Source organism: Henckelia pumila, chromosome 4 (assembly GCF_033568475.1).
Source record: "Henckelia pumila isolate YLH828 chromosome 4, ASM3356847v2, whole genome shotgun sequence".
Taxonomy (NCBI): Eukaryota; Viridiplantae; Streptophyta; class Magnoliopsida; order Lamiales; family Gesneriaceae; genus Henckelia; species Henckelia pumila.
Window position 1 is genome coordinate 142,099,835 of NC_133123.1, and position 22,302 is coordinate 142,122,136.

General features: G+C 39.8%; 3 protein-coding genes across 3 annotated transcripts; all 3 read left to right on the forward strand.

Annotated features, from left to right (window-relative positions):
• Positions 1-6,862: 6,862 nt before the first annotated feature.
• Positions 6,863-12,465, forward strand: LOC140860391 (ent-kaurene oxidase-like). Its single transcript, XM_073263402.1, has 9 exons — positions 6,863-7,031; positions 7,176-7,335; positions 7,886-8,046; positions 8,775-8,936; positions 9,015-9,155; positions 9,242-9,496; positions 11,420-11,581; positions 11,674-11,868; positions 11,963-12,465. Exons 2-9 carry the CDS (start codon positions 7,188-7,190, stop codon positions 12,272-12,274), a joined length of 1,536 nt encoding a protein of 511 aa, XP_073119503.1. The 5' UTR covers positions 6,863-7,031; positions 7,176-7,187; the 3' UTR covers positions 12,275-12,465.
• Positions 12,466-14,605: 2,140 nt separating this feature from the next.
• On the forward strand, positions 14,606-15,603 carry LOC140867051 (dof zinc finger protein DOF3.4-like). Its single transcript, XM_073272117.1, has one exon. It carries the CDS (start codon positions 14,702-14,704, stop codon positions 15,428-15,430), a length of 729 nt encoding a protein of 242 aa, XP_073128218.1. The 5' UTR covers positions 14,606-14,701; the 3' UTR covers positions 15,431-15,603.
• Positions 15,604-17,708: 2,105 nt separating this feature from the next.
• On the forward strand, positions 17,709-18,473 carry LOC140861925 (uncharacterized). The gene has a single exon (XM_073264926.1). It carries the CDS (start codon positions 17,709-17,711, stop codon positions 18,471-18,473), a length of 765 nt encoding a protein of 254 aa, XP_073121027.1.
• The last annotated feature ends 3,829 nt before the right edge of the window (positions 18,474-22,302 follow it).

The following is a 22,302-nucleotide window of genomic DNA, read 5'->3' on the forward strand; positions in this document are numbered from 1 at the left end:
TCAGTGCTGGAATCTTTTACGTGAAAATTAAAGTACAAATTGATCGAGATCAAATGAATTAGAGACTGGGAGAGCAGAAGAGAAATTTGATTATATATATTTATTTTTTTTGCTTGAGAAATGCTTTTTCTTTTTTACCAAGCAGAATATGTCTATTATAAGAATGAAAAGGAAGTCAAAGAAATTCTATATATTACGAACACAATTTTTTTCTCGCATCTATATATTACTAACACAAACAAAATCATTCGAAACCATTATATATCAAATTAGTAATTAATTAAAGCATTGTTTGGTTCATGAATGTGATGATGATGTAAATAAAGCTAAAAATAAAGGAGAGAAGCTTTGGGAATCTTTCGTATATTGCTCAATAACCATTTACAGGAAATATATTCATAAAGATATGTTCCTAAAAGTTATCACAGATTACATTACTAATCCTAAATTGATCTTTGCTAATTATATAAGTCACAACACGGAAATTATATATAATCAAATCAATTATGTAAATCAAATATAATCTTTCCTTTAACACTCTCCCTCAAGTTGGAGCGTGAATGTCAAGAATGCCCAACTTGCCCACAAATGTATTGAATGAGGATAGGCCGACTGCCTTAGTGAATATGTCCGCGATCTGATTTTCACTTGACACATATGTCGTCTTAATTTCTCCTTTATCTATTCTTTCCCGCACAATGTGACAATCTATTTTAATGTGTTTTGTCCTCTCATGAAAAACTGGGTTGGCAGCAATGTGTATAGCTGCTTGATTGTCGCAATATAAAGTGACTGGTTCTTGATGATCAATGCCCAAGTCTCGTAATAAGTATCTAAGCCAAGTTACTTTGCAGGTGGTAGAGGCCATGGATCTGTACTCTGCTTCAGCAGAAGACTTCGATACCGTGGTTTGTTTCTTGCTTTTCCAGGAGATAAGAGATTTTCCAAGAAAAATACAATAACCGGTAACTGATCGTCGTGTTGTAATATCTCCACCCCAATCGGCATCACAAAACCCAACTAAACTCAAATCACCTTTAGAAGGAAAGAATAATCCTTGTCCCGGTGTACCTTTTAGATACCGAAGTACTCGATGGACTGCATCAAGGTGAGGCCGTCTGGGTTCTTGCATATATTGACTTAGAGTGTTAACAGAGAAGGAAATTTTTGGTCTTGTAATTGTTAAGTAGATCAGCTTTCCCACTAATCGTCGATAGTGTGTTGGGTTCTCAAGTAAGTCACCACTGGTTGAAGTGAGTTTCAAAAATTGCTCCATGGGAAATTTGGCTGGCTTCGCACCTAGTAACCCCGATTCTTGGAGGACATCAAGAGTGTATTTGCGTTGATTAATGGAGATACCCATTTTAGACCGGGCCACTTCAATTCCAAGAAAGTACTTTAGCATCCCAAGATCCTTCAGTTTAAAGCAAGATGCTAGGAATGTCTTCACATTATTGATGGCTCTTTGATCATTCCCTGTGATAATCATGTCATCAACATATAGTAGAATGGCTGTGAAAGAATTTCCACTTACTTGTGTGAAAAGGGAGTAATCAGCTCGTGATTGTTGGAAACCAAATTTGATGATGGCAGAAAGGAACTTTTGAAACCAAGACCGCGATGCCTGCTTTAACCCATATATGGATTTGTGGAGTCGACATACAAGTGGCTCCCCCTGTCGACGTAAACCAGGAGGAGGGTGCATGTAAACCTCTTCGGTAAGATCACCATGTAAGAATGCATTTCGAACGTCCATTTGGTGGAGAGCCCAACCACGAATTGAGGCAATAGTAAGAATACATCGAAAAGTAGTGAGTTTCACGACGGAAGCAAATGTTTCGTGATAATCAATGCCTTCGCGTTGGGTGTACCCCTTTGCAACCAAATGAGCTTTATATCTGTCCACAGTGCCATTAGAGTTGTACTTGATCTTATATACCTACTTGCATCCAATAGGACGATATCCCATGGGAAGCAGAACGAGAGACCATGTTTTGTTTGCTTCAAGTGCATCAAGTTCAGCATCCATGGCTACGACCCACTTTGGATCCCTACAAGCATGCTCATACGTCTCTGGCTCAACCAAATGAGAAACATTGTAGGTAAATGTACGATGAGAGGGAGAAAGATTACAATATGACATATACCTGGAGATTGGATGTTTAGTGCTGGATTTAACCAGAATAGACGAGTCGGTGGCAGGCAGAGTGTGATTGACTTGGTAATCTTGAAAGTGAGATGGTTTGCGGCTTGTGCGCGTGGATCGCCGAAGTGCAGGTTCTGCTTCAGATTCGGTCGATTCATGGTTTGTTGTTTCTTCTATGTCTAAAGGTGTGATGTGTGGTGGACTAGTTAAAGGAGGTGAGGTGTTGGGTTCGAATGGGATAAGGGATGGTGTTCCGACATTGTGATCAATGGGTTTGGGTAATACTGGTATGTTGGTGGTATCATCATGGGGCATCATGGAGTATGGAAAAATGTTTTCATGAAAGATGACGTCTCAAGAAATGATCATCTTATGGTCATTCAAATCATAGAGAAGATACCCTTTTTGTCCCGATGGATACCCAAGAAAAACACATCGTCATGCACGGGTGTCAAACTTGTGAGTGGGTTGTAGGTTTGTGGCAAAACAAAGACAACCATAGACACGTAAGTGTGAATAAGAGGGTATCTTATTATGCAAACGTGCAAATGGGGTTGTATTGGACAAAAGTGGTGTAGGTAAACGATTAATAAGGTAGCATGCTGTTTTGATGTGTTCTCCCCAAAATTTCAATGGAAGATTGGCTTGAAAACGAATAGCACGAGCAACATTTAAAAGGTGTCGATGCTTACGTTCAACCACTCCATTTTGTTGAGGTGTGTGAACGCAAGACCGATGGAAATCTGTGCCATTCTTAGTGAGGAAACTTTGTAATGAAAGAAATTCTTGACCATTGTCAGATCTTAAAGTTTTAATTGGGCTATTATGTTGTGTTTTGACCCAAGAAAAAAAATTTTGTATGATGGATGTGGTTTCAGATTTATGACGCATAAGATGAACCCATGTATATCGAGAATAATCATCTACAATTGTTAAAAAATATCGTGCTCCATGATAAGAATAAATTTTATGAGGTCCCCAAATATCACAATGTATTAAATCAAAAGGTTTGTGGCTAGAAATGTTACTCACGGAAAAAGGTAAACGTGATTGTTTCGCCAGATGACAAATATCACAAACATTATTTGAAGCTAAAGAAATTTCTGAAATGGTTTTAGATAATAACTGGAGTGGATGGATGGAGGGATGACCAAGGCGTTGATGCCAAATGTTGTGTGTGGAGGTTGTGGCGTTGCAAATATGAAGACTTTGGTTTCTCTCAATATGGTACAAGCCATTACTCTGTCTGCCCCATCCAATCGTCTTCTTCGTAGTTAAATCCTGCATTACACAAAAATCAGGATAAAATGTCACTTTGCAATCTAGGCTTTGTGTGAGTTTGCTAATAGAAAGCAAATTTAATCGAAAATCAGGCACATGAAGGACATTGTCAATAGTTATATCATCGCTCAATTTCATAGACCCAATAGACTTTATTTCTGCATGTCCTCCGTTAGGCAGTTGTACAGCAGCATGTTTAGAGGCAAGTTTACTTGTGCTAGGGGAATTTTTAGATACATGATCAGTGGCTCCGCTATCTAATATCCATGTGTTATTTTCGTAAATAGAACTGATACCTGAGGTGTTAACAAGAGGTTCGATGTTACCAGTATCTTTGCGAAGAAGAGCCATGATTTGGTCATATTCTTTTGTTGTCAATTGTTTGGAGTCACTTATCTGCACATTAGAAACGATTGAAGAGTTTGCAGATTTTCTTCCTTTTGGTTTGACATCCTTTCCATGGTATTTGTGTCCTGGAGGAAACCCATGAATGTAAAAACATCGCTCGATGGTGTGGCCATCCATGTCGCAATTGGGACAATAAAGCTTCTTGCCACCAGCTGGCCGGTGAAATTCTCCCTCGGTTGTCTGCCGACCGGCCATTCGAATTTGTGCCTTTGGTTTTGCAAAGTTCACAGCATGTCCCGAGTTATCTCGATTTGCAGCCACTTCCGTTTGCCTCTCATGTTGTAAAACTAGAGCATGAGTCTTTCGAGTATCGGGAAGAGGATTCATCAAAAGTATGTATCCGCGAATTGTGGAGAAAGAATCATTCAAACCCATAAGAAATTGCATGACTCTTTCTTTATCATCTCTTTCGGCAAGGCCCTTGAGACCACCACAAGTGCAGCTTATTGGATCATGATGGGAAGTCAGTTCATCCCAAATGGCTTTCATCTTGGTGTAATAGATTGACACCGATTGCTGTCCTTGCCGGAGTTTCGAAATTTGTTGACTGATTTCGAAAATCCGAGTGTCGTTCCCTTGCGAGAACCTTTCTTGTAAATCATTCCATACGTCGGTTGCAGATTATGTGTAGATGATGCTTCCAGCAATGTCAGATTCAACAGAGTTAAGAATCCAGGAAAGTATCATGTGATTGCAGCGCTCCCATATTTGAAATTTGTCGTCGTTTTTGTTCGGCTTTTCGACGGTGCCGTTGATGAAGCCAATTTTGTTCTTGGAACTTAGAGCTATTCGCATGGCACGACTCCATTGCCCATAGTTATTTCCATCAAGTAGTTTGGAGACTAGAACCAAACCGGGGTGATCAGAGTGATGTAAAGTGAAGGAATCTGATTGGGTTGTTCCTTTCTCCTTCTTCCACGTGCACCCTTACTATCACTGCAACTATTCATATGTTGTACTTGTATCACATTAAAAATATATATATATATATATATATATATACATATTTATGTAATAATATATCTCTTTTTTTTTTTTAGAAAGTTATGTAATAATATCTTAAGATATGACCAAACTAGAAAATAATGTTGATGAAACAATTTTTTTTTTTTTTTGTAATTTTTTTTAACCCTTTCATGTGTATTTGATTGTTTATTTCTTTAAAAAAAATTAACAAAAAATTATTTTTGTTAACTATCTCGGTCATACTACATTAAACATCTATGCACACAACACATTCTACATTACTAGCTAATATTATGTATTTAGATTACGGTTGTTTTTTACTATTTTTTTGTCCAAATTGGATACACGTGGTTATTTCCAGGGCTGGGATACCGAGGAAAATAACTTTTCACCTATTTTGGTTTGATTGTTGATGTTGTAACTTGATAAGTCAGTACTTTTCGATGTCACTTTATTATTTTTCAGTTTCACGTAACATTTCCTGGTATCATGTTAGTCGACCAAAATCAAAAATAAAAAATTAATGTAACTGATGATGTTTTGCTAAACCAGGTGCCCGGGATGTCAGGGTAGTGATGTGGGTCTGACGAGATGACCGGGCTGATGAGAATGGTATGTAATCTGCCTTTCCCCGACCGGGGTGATCTGCATATGAGGAAAGGAAATAGAAGCACGTTAATGGAGTGGGCTTTTTAGGCAAAAATGAGTATATTGCTTTTAGAATTTTAGATGAACATACTTTTACGGATACCTGTGGCAAGGTATTTATAGAACTTGGAGTGAGAGAGTCACTCCGCATTTCCAGGGTAGTGGCCACAATCTGTGTCGTGGGTGCAGAAGTTGCCAACGTTTACCTGTCACGCACGATGAAGCCGAAAGGATCGGGATTATGGCAGTCGTGGAGATCATGCCCCTGAGAAATGAGTCTTGCCCAAGTCATGAAGACTTGGTCTTCTCGACCTCACGCCTCCATCCGGGATGAGCTACTCCCTTGTATATGAGTCATTAGTCCAACTTTATCCAGCTCTGACATTCCTGCCTCTTCGTAGCCCTGATACCCCTGACTTCCCCGGGGTATCAGTAACAAAATCAAACTTTTTAAAACTAGTTGACGAGAACCCAAAATTAAACAATTTAGTGGATAAAATATATTTTCTCTTTATATTAACGGATAAATTTAGAATTTGAATGTTGATTTTTATCTATAACTAATTCAGCTTATTAAAAGAATTTATGTCTCAAAAATTTCTTTTCTTATCTATATGTAGTTCAATTAGTCATTTTGGTGTTCATCCCTAATCTTTGTAAGATTATTTTTAATGTTAATTTAATTAATTATATTAATTTTTAATAATATTATTAATTTATTTCATATGATTTATTATTTTCGTTTTTAAAAGATAAAGCTTTTCAATAAATGCATGGGCCCGGCCCCTTTGAGCAATTAAAAGCAGCGGTGCGTGGTGCTCACATCAACGTGTCAAAAGACTCAAAACCTTTCACCCTCATATTTATTATTATTATTATTATTAATAGCGTTTTGGCACATGCAATATAGTCTTTTGTTTTTTGAGAATTATTTTCTTCGGAGCTTGATCAATTTTTATAATTAATTTACTTTATTAATTGCAAAAATAATATCATAATCATAAAAATGATGAGTAATTGTACTGCAATTTAATATAAGGTCATGTGGGCCAGTGAGACCTTATTCTAATGACTAAGACGGAGGCTTTTGAGACCATCCGATCTCAAATTCGATTCAGCGACTAGATAGTTTTTTTAATTATTTTATATAGATTTAAAAGGGTTTTTTTTTTTAATTTATTTGCTAAAATCCCGTTAATAGTGCGGACAATTACATTTTGTAATTTGATTCAATATTATATTTATCATCCAAAAATATACAAGATCATATATGATCTTGATGGAGATCACACTAACCAACCAAAAATAGTTACAAAATAACTACGTGCCATAATAATAGGATAATAAGGAGATTTATTATTTAATTTTTTTTCTAAACCAAGAGATAGCAAGATGCGGAGATTAATTACACACACATACATATGATATATGTAACAGAGTGGAATACGCAGATCCAATAACCAAAGATTAAACCCATGAGAATAATTCCTTTGACTGTCCAAATTCAAGAAACGACGAGGGTGCCGTCTTCTTTCTCGGGACAGCCAATGCCTCTTTCTTGATTTTTTTTTTAAAGTTAAATGTATGACATCAGATTTTCTTTTATCGTTTATGAGTTCTTTCCCTTCAGCATATTATCAAGAGCATAAGTGGCTCAATAGACATTAAATATATATATATATATAGCAGAAATTGAAATAAACTTTATTGAAATCTTGAAAAACAGTATCTGGGTTGAATGGATACGCTTCTGAATCTTCAAGCTCTGCCTTTGGGAGCTGCTGTTGGTGGCCCAGCTATTGCTATTGGTGGGATCACTTTATTTCTCATCAGAGGATATGTGAATGATCAAAAGAAAAAATCTTCTGGCCGCCTTCCTCCACCCCGTAAATCTTTTTTCTCTTTCTTTCATCATTATTTATTTAATATTTATCAGTTGTTTTAATTTGTAATGGGAAGGATCGTGGGTTTTAGTTGGCGGTGATTTAGCGAATTCTGGTAAATATTTGAACTTTTTACCATATATATTTCGTTTAATCGTTAATGCAATGATTTAGATGTGTATGACTGGTTATGGAGGCTGGTGGGGGATTTTTGCGTCTCCAACTCTGTTCTTCTTGTTTTTTTATTTTTTGGTTCATTTATTTAATATCTTTTGCATTTTGTGATTACATTTTCAAGTATGTATTTTTTATTATTTGAATTAATAACAATCATTTAATCAGAGAGAAGATATATAGCTTCTCAACATAGTACAATCATTATTCTTGCAAAAATCGTGTCTTTCCTCAGGACAAGAATGAGTTCCTGCTAATCCAGGAACTTCATTAAACATTGTTCGGTGTGAAGTACGTGCGGCATTAATGTTGAAAACGCTATATTTTGTTTCGTTGTACATATTACGAAGGAAATTAAAAACTATCAAATCCAATGCAGAGGTACCAGGGTTACCAGTAATTGGAAATTTACTGCAGCTAAAAGAGAAGAAACCGCACAAGACATTCACCAAATGGGCTGAGAAATATGGCCCCATATATTCTATCAAGACTGGCTCGAACAATATGATTGTTCTCAACACCACTGATGTTGTGAAGGAGGTAGATATAAGTTCCTTATCCCTCAAATATTGGTTCTTTTTAAGCTTGTAGTTTATGGATATATGGTAGAGCATAAATTTAAGATGCTATAGTGATAATGTGTGATCTTGTCGATCGAGAAATCATTCGATCTGTTTTTTATGTTTGTTTCTTGACTATTCATCAATGCGTGGTCAACGAATATCGTAATATCACAACTCGTGAGACAGGAATGGCTTTGTGGTTGTTAAGATACTAGAAGGGACAAGCGTGAAATGAGTATTAGGTGTTACATTATGTTTCTTTTGAGACGTATATGTGCTGTTGTTTTTGTGTAACTTGTTTTTCAATTAAGATTTTGTCTCCTGGCTGTGAAAACTTGATTATTAATTAATCACTCGTGACCAGATTCATTTTCTCGGGCTCCACTGCTGAATCTGAGTGACAATTATTGTTGCATAGATCTCATCATATAAACAAGTTCAATCAATTCTTCCTGTGCAATAAAAACATATGGTGATATATTGTTTTATGGATTACTCGTCATGATGCTAATCTGGACTATCAACTCTGATGATTGGTTTACAGCTCTAATACTGCTGCTGGATGAATTTAGTTTATTTATTCAATTGCCTGAGCTCAAATCAACGTAGTGGTAGCGTAGATAACACGCCTTTTGACCAAACATACCTCAAAAGTTTGAGTTTCCGAAATATTTTCTGGCTGACACATGCTTCGTTTTGCTTTAGGCAATGGTCACAAAATATTCATCGATCTCAACACGAAAGCTATCCAATGCATTAAAGATCCTCACTGCAGACAAGAGCATAGTAGCGATGAGTGATTATAATGAATTTTACAAGGCGGCCAAACGTCATTTACTTACGAGTACCCTTGGACCAAACGCTCAGGTTTGTTCTGCCAAAGGTGTTCCCAGCATGGTTATTCTTATTGCAAGTGACTATTACTAAAGACAATGTTTATGGCAGAAACGTCATCGTGTCCACAGGGATGTCATGATAAAGAACATTTGTGATCAGTTCCATGCTCATTTGAAAGCGCAACCTCTTGAAGCTGTCAATTTCAGAAAAATATTTCAGTCCGAACTTTTTGGATTATCACTGAGACAAGTGAGCTCATCCACTTCCAGTGAGAGATAAGACATTGTTATTGTACAAAGCCCCAAAACTTTAGTAACAATGTTTTTGCTACACAGGCTATTGGAGAAGATGTAGATTCCCTTTACGTCAAGGATCTTGACACCACATTGTCTAGAGGGGATATATTCAAGATTTTGGTAGCCGACCCAATGGAAGGAGCAATCGAGGTGGATTGGAGAGATTTTTTCTCATATCTAAAATGGATCCCCAATAAAAGCTTCGAACATAAAATTCAGAAGATGCATTTCAACCGGCAAGCTGTGATGAAGGCCCTTATCGAGCAGCAGAAGAAACGTATTTCTTCAGGAAAGGTATGCTTATAACCTCAAAGTCAATATTTAAATTTCCAGGGATCTTTTGTTTTCTTTTGGCATTTTCAGAGTGGACAACGGCTCCCCCTGTGTCTGCCCGTGTCTCTTGAATCTATTTTTGCCTTAGCATTAATTGATATCCTAGTAGGATACCCCGGGTGGCTATACCCCCGGGTGATACCCTACAACCCGGGTGGTCGGGACAGCGGAGCAGGTCCTAGCCGACTATCTTTAGGGAGTGTGGTGATATCCTAGTAGGATACCTCGGGTGGCTATACCCCGGGTGATACCCTAGTATCTCGGATCATGATATAACCCAGGGAGTCTAAGCACTCGGGAGACCTTGGGAGGTCTGGGGAGAACCCGGGTAAGAGCAAAAGAAAGCAAAGCTGGGGGGCCCAAGTTTTCTTTATTCTCAAGGCCAGAAAACAGCCACGTCTGCTTAGAGTGTGTCAGGATAAAATCCCCGACCAAATCATTATGGACAACGCTCCAACGGATTGTGCTCTTTCCTTAAACTACGGGATGTCTAAATCACACGTGATGGCCGTCCCATCACCCTAGAAGCCGTCAGTTAGCCCATACCCAGTAATCATTGAAGGCCCAAGCAGGCCATTATAAAAGCTAAGGGAGAATTTCGTAAAGAGGAGGTTATATGATTCGATACAGACTCACTCTCTCAAATATATTCACCTATCTTTTTCGCCCGGGAGTTTACTCGCCCTCGGGTAGTCATTTTATGATAATCGCATCATTGGCGCCGTTTGTGGGAAAGTGAGTTCAATGCGTAGATATGACCATCATTGATGATCCAGAAAGCTCTCGTCGAGCAGTGGCCGCAATTCAAGAACAAATGAATGTTATGGTAGACGCCGCGGTACAAAGAGTCATGGCAATGCAGCAAGAAGGAGGAAAGGAAGGCCAATGAAAGGAGAATGAAAAAGGATTAGAGGGAGAAGAAGAACAGGAGCCGAGGCCCGAAAAAGAGAAGAGCAGAGGTATACACTTGGAAGAGGAGGGAAACTCACATGCCGGGTCCGCCAATATCACCATGGCGGGGGAGCTGGAGATGCTGAAACAAAAAATACAAAAACTGGAGAACACGGACCCGCGGGAATCTTTGCGGGTCAAAAGTCTGGGTTGTCCTTTCTCCTCGGAAATCATTAGGGAGTGTGGTGATATCCTAGTAGGATACCCCGGGTGGCTATACCCCCGGGTGATATCCTACAACCCGGGTGGTCGGGACAGCGGAGCAGGTCCTAGACCGACTATCTATAGGGAGTGTGGTGTAGGATACCCCGGGTGGCTATATCCCCGGGTGATATCCTACAACCCGGGTGGTCGGGACCGCGGAGCAGGTCCTAGCCCGACTATCTTTAGGGAGTGTGATGATATCCTAGTAGGATACCCCGGGTGACTATACCCCCGGGTGATACCCTAGTATCTCGGATGATGATATAACCCAGGGAGTCTAACCACTCGGAAGACCCCGGGAGGTCTGGGGAGAACCCGGGTAAGAGCAAAAGAAAGCAAAGCTGGGGGGCCCAAGTTTTCTTTATTCTCAAGGCCAGGAAACAGCCACGTCTGCTTAGAGTGTGTCAGGATAAAATCCCCGACCAAATCATTATGGACCACTCTCCAACGGAGTGAGCTCTTTCCTTAAACTACGGGATGTCTAAATCACACGTGATGACCGTCCCATCACCCTAGAAGCCGGCAGTTAGCCCATACCCAGTAATCATTGAAGGCCCAAGCGGGCCATTATAAAAGCTAAGGGAGAATTTCGTAAAGAGGAGGTTGGATGATTCGATACAGACTCACTCTCTCAAATATATTCACCTATCTTTTCCGCCCGGGAGTTTACTCGCCCCCGGGTAGTCATTTTATGATAATCGCATCATTAATGATTAAAGTTTGTGGCAGGAACTCAACTGTTATCTTGACTATTTATTAGCGGAAGCAAACACATTGTCGGAACAACAAATCCTAATGCTGCTTTGGGAAGTCATTATTGAAGCATCGGATACTACATTAGTTACCTCGGAATGGGCGATGTACGAACTTTCTAAAGATCCCAAAAAACAGGTTATTGGATTTTTATCACTTCATCCAATCATATCTCTGTTTTGCTGCGATTTTTACATAGTTTGTATTCTGATTACTTTTCATGTAAACAGAGTTGTTTGTTGTCGGAAATTCAAGATATATGTGAACTCGATGACCTTAAAGAAGAGAAGTTGTGCCAACTACCATACTTGGCAGCTGTTTTCCATGAGACAGTAAGGAAGCACAGCCCAGTTCCTGTTGTCCCGCTAAGATACGTGAACGAAAACACACAATTAGGAGGTTATGATGTCCCAAAAGGCAGTGAGGTTGTTCTCAATTTCCTTAACCTCTTGATAAATAACATACATTTTGCGTGATTATATGCTGAAGAATAATGATACCATGGAATTATGTCTGCAGATTGCTATAAACATATACGGATGCAACATGGACAAAAAAGTGTGGGAAGATCCCGAAAAATGGATCCCTGAGAGGTTTATGACCGGAAAAGACGACACCATGGAATTGCACAAAACAATGGCTTTCGGAGGTGGAAAGAGGGTGTGCGCCGGTGCTCTGCAAGCGATGCTTATATCTTGCGTGGCAATCGGCAGATTGGTGCAAGAATTCGAATGGAGACTCAAGGATGGTGAGGAAGAAAACGTGGATACGTTGGGGCTAACGACTCATAAGCTATATCCGTTGCTTGTCAACTTAAAGCCAAGAAACTGATGCAAATGTCTTAACTTGAACTGTGTCCCTTTCTGTTCTTGGATGAGTGCTCTTGCTGTGTGATTATGGGGTTTTCTTTTTCTTTTTAGTCGATGTGATGATTATGGTCATTTGTTGCGATGGAATTTGAGAACTTCAGTGCAAATTTCCTATTTATAATGATTTGGATAATAAGGATCGAGTTTGATACACAGGAGGATCCATATACTATTTTTTACCATGCAAAAACATATGATTGACAATTTCTTGATTATTAAATTTAATTCGATTGTTAATTGTTAATTTTCCAAGCGTACCTAAAATTGCGCGCGTGTGTGTGTTTGTTTTTTTTTTTTTTTAAAAAGAAAAAGATTTGAATTCTCAGGTGAATTCAGGGGTTTGTACTAAGGGAAAAAAAGACGAAAGGGACACAACACAAGAAGAAACAGAGATTCTTGGCAGGCAAGTCTCTTGTGAGTTAAGCTGCGCGTGCCTGAACACATTAATTAGAGACCGACACGTGTCTCAGTTACGGTGCACCCCATTTTATTCTACCAAAATATATCCAATTATTCTATATTTCTTTTCACTTTGTGTGGGACAGTGTGAGTTTGTTCTATATACTGGATAAATGGTCCGCTTGTCCAGTGGATGCCCAACTATGAACTATTCCCAAGAGTTCATTCTCCTCTTTTCACATGGCACCATCTTTTTTAAAAATAAAATCCTGCACCTTATTCCATCAATTTTATAGAATAGAAATTGATGATGTATCGTAAATGAGATCCTACATGTATAAGCACGACCTCAATGTACATTTAAGAATTGAAATTTATTAATATATGTGAAATTTATTATTTTTTCAATAAAACCCATAAATATTGATAAATCTTCATTCTTAAATACATTATTGAGTAGTAAAAATATGATGAAATTATCCATATCGAAAATGTTGTATGGACCGAAAAATCCGGCTGGCTGCAACCCATAATAATTCCCAAGTCCTAACCCACCAAATCATGCTGTCCCCGACCTACTCACACTACCATTTATTACCATTCTTCAGCACCCTCCCCACGCCACAACCCAACTATAATAATGATGATAATAATACTTATTATTATTATTATTATTATTATTATTATTATTATTATTATTATTATTATTATTATTATTTATTATGTACACACACATGTTTGATTGTATATTTGTATGTATATTATATTAAAACTCGATCCCTGACTTCTCGAATTAAGTATGAATTTTATTGTGTGTGACCATTGTGATGATTGGAAATGAGAAGAGTATATATTTACTAAATAATTCAGTTCCCAAGAACTAGGAATCTTAATTGGATTTGGGTCCAATAGCCACGTCCTTCAGTCACATTTTTATCTAACGCCACCGATACAAATTTATGCATATATTGATTATGAAAAGTTAACAAGAATTACAACTCATAAATTAAGAATATTAGATAGAATGTTGCCAAAAAAAAAAAACACTGGTATGAATATCTACCAAGGTTCTCACACGAAAATACTAGTTTTATAGGATTATATGGATAAATAGTATGGAGATTGTTGAAATATTTGAGTAAGATATTAGAATAATAATATGTTTGGCTCAATTGACTAAATAAGATGATAAACTATTGATTTCGTATTAATGAATATTCATAAAATAAAAGATATGATAAATATAAATCCAATCTCTTATCAATCCAACCAAACTTAACCTCAACTTTATACTTTTTATTACACATAATTTTTAGGTGATATAAATATTAAAAATCTCTTATTCGGATACTTATATGAGAGTGCATAAGTATATCACAAAGTGCTAAAATTAATGCATATTTTAGTAGTTTTTATTATTCTTTAGAAGTCATGGGTTATTTGATTTGATCAAGATATTTAGTGTGCAGGGAGGGGGATCAGAAAATTACATCTAAAAAAAATCAAAGAATTCTATTTTTCAAATAAACACTTTTAAAATTTATGGTGTTTTAAAAAAAATTGCATGTGTAATAGAGTAATAGTAGGTTTAGAAAATTATACATTTAAAAACACATTATATAGCACTATGCTAGAAATATTTCCTCTTATGACAATATAATTTTATAATTGATATATGATATTATTTATATAGTTCTTTTATGATGCCCAACACTATATACCCACTTCATGTCTACCATGTACAAGTCAACTCATCAATTATACCGGTCAATTAATCTATTGTACATGGTAAACATAAAGTAGACATATAGTATTGAGCACCATAAAAAAACTCATTATTTATATATACACACATTTTCCACTTGAAAGATGAATTCTTTGAATACTTTTACATGTTTCAGAGATACTACTAAGCTAGGATTCTTCTCTCCCCCACCAAGAAAGAATACCAGACAAAACACCAAGAAACCGCCACTCGAAAGCACCGGAAATGGCATCAGAATCCGGTGACCGTACGTTATCTCGTCAGGGGACCCGGAAGCCGGAGCCGGAGCAGTTTCCGTGTCCACGCTGCGAATCCACCAAAACTAAATTTTGCTACTACAACAACTATAATCTCTCCCAGCCCCGCCACTTCTGCAAGTCATGCCGCCGGTACTGGACCCGAGGTGGCGCGCTGCGCAACGTCCCCGTCGGCGGAGGTACTCGCAAGGCCCATTCCTCCAGTAAACGCCCCCGCATAGCCCCCAGCACTACACCGACCAGCGCCGCCTCCACAAGAACTGCAAGTCTGGTTTCTTGCAGTACGGAGAAAGACGAGGCGGCGCAAACTCAGACTCAGACTCAAACGCTTAAAGGGTTTATGATGAATCCTGGTCCAGGTCCGCAGTCTGGATCCCCCGTCGAAGTGAACTTGGCGGGGCGGCTGGATTCTGGGAATTCGAGTTCTTGGTTGGGTTCACAAATGGGTACGAGTGATGGGATTTTTCCGATGAACATGTACGGAGCTGGGATCGGTGCGGGCTTGGGTTATGGGGTTAGTATGTTGGAATGGCCCATGGAGCAAATGACCGGAGGAGATGGTGGTTCTGTGTCCGAGTCTCCGTGTGGCAACACGTGGCAGATGGCTGGTGGCGGTGATGACGGTGGAGCGGCGGACGGTGATTACTTTTCATGGCCGGACCTTGCAATTCCGACTCCAGCCAAAGCTCTCAAGTGAAATGGGAATGAGCTAGCTTTGTATTTTGAAGAGATTAGGACAAAAGGGGACGAACAAGATTTTGTCTCTTTGTTTTATGGGTCTCTAACCAAGTATGTAAGAATTTTACAGAAAAGGAGCCACACTCATGTTTTGGCTCAAGAATCATGTGTAAATGCTTTTGAAGATCTTAATTAAAGATTAGAGCTTAAATCTCAGATTTTATTACACATTGCTGACAGGTTTCGAATTTTTAGAATCAAAATTTCCTGAACTTACTGATGTTCTTTATGAGTCTATGATTTGAATTTGATTGGTTTGCATATGTACGGAAAAAATGTAGTGTGTACCATAATGTGATTCTTACCTTCAAATGTTTGTGTAGTGTTGTGTTGCATGCTCTTGTGAATATTTCAACAAAAGCACACAGAAGTATTGATTTAGACAAATCTTGCAAATTACACTGTTTATTTTTAAAATTACAAAATTATCTTAATGTGTTTATAATTTTATATATATACCTACGATATTTTTCATAATTAAATATTGTTTTAATACAGTCTCTACTAAAACACACATAGTAGATCCATCATCTTTTGTATTCGATTATTTCCATGAAAGCATGCATATATATCATATAGAGTTGTCAATATGTTTAATTAGTGTTTTCTTTTAAGAATTGAAATCGTTTTAGTTTAATAACTTAAAAATGGTATTTCTAGATATTTAGTAAATAAAAAAATTGTTTTCTAATTCTTATACAAGATCATAAAAATTTTAGTTATAGACTCGGGACAACACTTATACACTAATATACTGATAAGAGAGATGAATGCTACGTGACTTGAAGGGTGGATAAATATGGATGGCCTCGCATAGAAATGAAGGCTATCAAGCTATGATTGATGCAATTTCTTGGGTTTGAATTGAACAAGTAGGCCTACTGATCGATCACACCGCCTAATATATAGGGATGATGCACTATTTGATTTAGTTCCACAAATAGTAGATCTTGATTGACATATCACCGACCATTGCCACCCACTTGTTGCATCATGAAAATGAAATACAAATCAATTCAAGCCTATTGTTTCTTATGTATGTTTTGGTTTAATTTCAACATGACAATGACTTGGCTTTGCTGCCTCTTCCCACTTATTTCGTTGTTTGTGATTAGACTAAGGACCCCCACCTTCTAATGCGTTTTCGAGTGGATTGTCGAGTGTGTTGTGAAAGAAAATTTGATCAACTTCTTTTAAATTTTCATTTATCAAAATTCTAGAGTAGCATGTACCGGATATTTGGTTGAGAACACATTCTAACTTTGATGTCAAAACTAAAACTCGTGGAGAAATTATACTGATATCCAGAGGAGGAAATCACCTCAACTCCTCGATGATCCTAAGATGAAAGCTCGTCCCTAATCAACTAGGACCAGCTCAGGAGCTCGGGAGCCTCGGGAGCTCGGCCAAGCTCCCCCACTATAATTACCAGCTCGGGTCGGGAGTTCGGCCTCGGAAGCTCGGCCAAGCAACCACACTATAATTACCAGCTCGGGTCGGGAGTTTGGCCTCGGGAGCTCGGCCAAGCTCCCCCACTATAATTAGCAGCTCGACCTTGGGAGCTCGAGAGCTCGGCCAAGCTCCCTCACTATAATTACCAGCTTGGGTCGGGAGCTCGGCCAAGCTCCCCCACTATAATTACCAGCTCGGGTCGGGAGCTCAGCTCGGAAATTTGGGAGCTCAACTCGACCCTGATGTCAGTAGGGAGTTAGATTGGTAGATTGGTTCGGAAACCTTGGCGAGCTAGCTAGGATGTTAGGATCAGTGTTTAAAGTGACTCCAAGGAGAGCAGCAATATAAAGTCCTAGTGATTACAGTTCAGCTCGGATAAGATGTACAGATCAATAGTTCCTTTATCGAATGAGATTCAGACGAGATCTCCGCCTATATATTCGGGATCGTGATCCCGGGATTCTCGGGTTCTTGATTAGGAAGGTAAGCGCAATGTCCGGAGCCCTCTCCTATAAATACCAGGTTTATTTTCATTGTTGATCTGAATTCTTTACTCGTGTGCACCCACTACTCTCTATATTTCACTATCCTAGCATCTGACTTGAGCGTCGGAGGGGATACGCCGGAACACCTTCTGGCCCCCCCTTTACACTCTTGTTCGTGATTTGAGGCCAGCAGTAGCTCATCATTCATTGGAGGAGTTTCGTTAGCTCATCCAAGGAGATCACATTATTGAGGTATATCAATTGGCGCCGTCTGTGGGAAGTTCGAGTTAAGGCGTAGATATGGCAGGAAGAGGAAGAGGAAGAGGAAGAGGAAGAGAAAGAGGGAATGTGGCGGACATGACTGTAGATCAGCTCAGCCAGTTCATCACTCAAACGGTGCAAGCGGCCATGGGTCAGAATCCACCACCTCCACCCGTAGGTCAGCCAAACCCAATGGATGCGGTGTGGGAAGAGATCAGGAGACTGGGTCGTCAAGTCGGAGGTCGGCCTGGGCCTATACAGAGGGAAAGCCCTTTTGCTCGGGCTATTCTAGATGAAGAACTCCCTGCAAATTTTAAGCAGCCTACTTTAGGGGAGTATGATGGGAGCTCAGATCCGGAGGAGAATTTGGGAAGATTTGAAAATGCAGCTCTGTTACATAGATATTCGGATGCAATTAAATGTCGGGTTTTTCTCACTACTCTGGTAAGATCAGCTCAACAGTGGTTCAACCTCCTACAACCTGGTAGTATTCGGAGTTTTAATGACTTCAGTTCAGCTTTTCTACACCAATATGCGAGTAGCAAGAAATATTTGAAGACTTCTCTCAGTTTGTTTAATCTGAAGCAAGCTGAGGTGGAACCCTTGCGTGAGTATGTTCAGTGCTTTAACACAGCAGCTCTGGAAGTACCTGCTGCCACTGCTGACACCTTGGTGAATTCTTTCACGCAAGGGTTGAGGGGAGGGGAGTTTTTTAAATCATTGGTTAAGAAGCCTTCTTTGACTTATGATGAGCTCATTAGCCGAGCTGAGAAGTATGTGAATTTGGAGGATGCACAGAGATAAAGAAGGCAGGAAGGAACGTCTGGGAGTAAGTCCGGAAGTAAATCAGGAGTAAAGGCGGAAGGTAGAGTGGAAATTGGGAGAAAAAGGGCAGCGGAAGAATCAAGCAAAGGAAAATGACCTTATCCTTATGTACCTCTTTCAGTGAGCTTGGAAAAAGCGATGCAGGTATGTGAGGAAAGACAAGTGCTTGCGAGACCCCGGAATGCTGAAAGAGGCCCGCAGTTGCCTCCGTCTAATAAATTCTGTGATTTTCATCAAGAATATGGACATTTCACTAATGACTGCCAGAGGCTAGAGGAGGAGGTGCAAAGAATTATTTCTGAAGATGCTCGAATCCGGGCTGAGCTGACTCGGAGAGCAAACCCTCCTCGTCAAGGCTGAGCTCCTCAATGGAGGAACCAGGGAAATGAGGCAAGGGGAAACCAACCTGATCCTCAAAGAAGAGCTCCACGAAATGGTCAGGAAGATAGAGTTGAGCAAATTGCAAATTACCCTCATAGGGGCATGATCAATATGATTTCAGGAGGCACTACGGATGGAGATTCAGGAAGGGCTCGCAAAGCCCATGGGCGCAGGTTGGAAAATTTTGAGGTAAGTGCTCAGCTCGGCTGTCCCGCTGATCCAAACATCAGTTTTGGAAGGGAAGATTTAAAGGATGTGGTGATACCTCATAATGATCCTTTATTAGTCACATTGACCATAGCTAATTATGCTGTGGCTCGCATCTTTGTGGATACTGGGAGCTCAGTGAATATTATCTTCAAAGAAACCCTTGACCAGATGAAATTGGAAGGATTTGAGTTGGACCCAATCACCACGGCATTGTATGGATTCACGGGCCATGCTTTGCAACCCCTGGGACAAATTGTGCTCCCATTGCCTCTTGGAAGTGGAGAGCAGAGAGTAACCAAGATGGCTTGCTTCACAGTGGTGGATGCACCATCCTCTTTCAATGGAATCTTGGGACGCCCTTCCCTGAGCGATTTCCGAGTTGTGGCTTACACTTACCACCAGAAGTTGAAGTTCCCAAGCGGAAAAGAAGTGGGGGTTGTTCGGGGTGATCAAAAGGCAGCTCGGTTATGTTATGCAAACGAAGTAAAGGTTGATGCAAAGAGAAGTAGGAGAGAGGTAGGAATGGTTTCAATAGGCCGGGCACCAAGAGTGTTTGGTCAAAAAGTGTTTTTGGTGTCTGAAGAAGGTCATGAGAAGGTTGAGTTAAGTTTTGGAGCTCATATTGTGAAGTTAGCTGCAGATCTCAGCTCCTCAGTGAAGAAAAGCTTGGTCGATTGCTTGAAGAAGAACAAAGATGTTTTTGCTTGGTCTGTTTCAGAGCTCCAGGGGGTTAGTGCAGACATTATGGTTCATCGACTCAACATTCTTGCGGGAGCAAGGCCGATAAAGCAGAAGAAGAGACACTTTGGACTTGAAAAGGATAAAGTTATTAAGAAAGAGGTGGATGAGCTCCTTAGGGCAGGCCACATTAAGGAAGTGCAGTTCCCTACTTGGTTGTCGAATGTGGTCCTTGTCCCTAAGAGTTCAGGCAAGTGGAGGATGTGTGTTGATTTCCGAGACTTAAATAAGGCGTGCCCAAAAGATTGTTATCCACTGCCTCGAATTGATCAGTTGGTTGACTCTACGGCAGGTCATCAATATTTGTGTTTCGTGGATGCATATCAAGGGTACCACCAAATTCCTTTGGCAGAGGAAGATCAAGATAAAGTAAGTTTCACGACCTCTCATGGAACTTTTTTTTACAGAGTGATGCCTTTTGGTTTAAAGAATGCAGGGGTTACTTATTAGAGACTCATGGACAGAGTGTTTGCTTCCCAGGTAGGGAGAAATGTGGAAGTCTATGTGGATGATATCCTGGTAAAGTCTCAAGATGATGAGGGTTTGATTACTGACTTGAGGGAGACCTTTGCCACGCTCAGGTCTTACGGAATAAAGCTCAATCCCGAGAAATGTGTGTTTGGAGTAAGAGGAGGCAAGTTTTTGGGATACATGGTTACTGAAAGGGGAATTTAGGCTAACCCGGAGAAAGTGCAAGCTATCCGATCTATATCTCATCCTAGAAATCTACAGGAAGTTCAAAGGTTGGCAGGGAGGATAGCGGCTCTATCTCGGTTCATATCCAAATCAGCTCATAGAAGTTTACCTTTCTTCAGGGTTCTTCGGAGAGCTAAGAAGTTTGAGTGGGATGCTGAATGTGGGAAGGCGTTTGAGGATCTAAAAAATTATTTAGCCGAACTTCCTGTGTTGGCTAAGGAGGTTCCGGGTGAACCATTGTACATCTACCTATCGGCTTTGGAAGGGGCTGTCAGCTCAGTCCTCATCAGACAAGAGGGTACAGTTCAGTACCCCATCTACTTCTTCTCACACGCTCTTAAGGGTGCTGAGCTCCGGTATTCAGAGGTCGAAAAGTTGGCCCTTGCTCTTGTTATGACGGCCAAAAAGCTCATACCTTATTTTCTATCACATCCTATTGTAGTGTTAACTAATAGTCCTATTGGAAGGATATTAACTCATGCTGACATTTTGGGACGATTGGTGAAGTGGACTACTGAACTCAGTGAATATGATATTCAATATGAACCAAGAGCAGCGATTAAAGCTCAAGCATTGGCTGATTTCTTAGCTGAAACAAAACACATGGAAGAACAGGGCTTATGGAAGGTGTATGTTGATGGTTCTTCTAACAGTGAAGGATGTGGAGTGGGGGTGCTGCTGATATCCCCTCATGGAGATGAGATCAAGTTAGCAGTTAGGTTGGATTTTCGAGCTTCTAATAATGAGGCAGAATATGAGGCCGTGTTAATTGGCCTCCGAGCAGCTAAGCAAGTTGGAGCAGCTAGGGTGCACCTCTACTCTAATTCACAATTAGTAGCTCAGCAGGTGAATGGAACGTACGAAGTTAAAAATGAAAAGTTGAAGGAATATATGAGAACGATAGAGGAAGTTCGGGGTCTCTTTGATGAGGTAATGTTTGAACAAATTCCGAGGAAAAGCAATGAAAAGGCCGATTCTCTTGCCAAGATGGCTAGCTCACTTTATAATTGGAAAAACAGAGAGGTAGTCGTGCAAGTGGAATTAACACCCTCTGCTGAACTCACACCATTAGCTCAGGATGGGAGTGACTGGAGAAAAGAGCTCTTGGAATACATGGAGAAGGGTGAATTACCAAAGGATCCAAAGAAGGCATACCGGTTGAAGCAGAAGAGCCTTCGCTTTGTGAGGATGGAGGGAGTTCTTTATAAGAGGTCATTTTCTGGACCTCTTCTCAAATGTTTGAGCCCTAAGGAAGCTCATTATGTCCTGAAAGAGATACACGAGGGGTGTTGCGGCAATCACTTGGGTTCTTATTCTCTAGCCCGTAAAGTGCTCTTAGTAGGATATTTTTGGCCTACTATTCTAAAAGAGGCTCTATCCTTGGTGGCTTCCTGTGATAGTTTTCAGCAACATAGCAGACTTCAGCACCAGCTAGCAGCATTAATGAAGGGGATAGTGGCAGCATGTCCCTTTGATCAATGGGGAATTGATATTGTGGGTCTTTTCCCTCCAGCCCCAGCTCAGAAAAAATTCTTATTGGTTGCCATTGACTATTTCTCCAAGTGGGTAGAGGCGGAGGCCTTGGCGCGAATTACTGAAGGAGAAGTTCTGAAGTTTTTGTGGAAAAATATCGTGTGCGGGTTTGGAGTACCTAGAAAGCTCATTTCTGACAATGGAAGACAATTTCAGGGAGCTCGGGTACAAGCCTGGTGTAAAGAGATGAAAATTCAACAGCACTTCACTTCTGTCCATTATCCTCAAAGCAATGGTCAAGTAGAGGTGA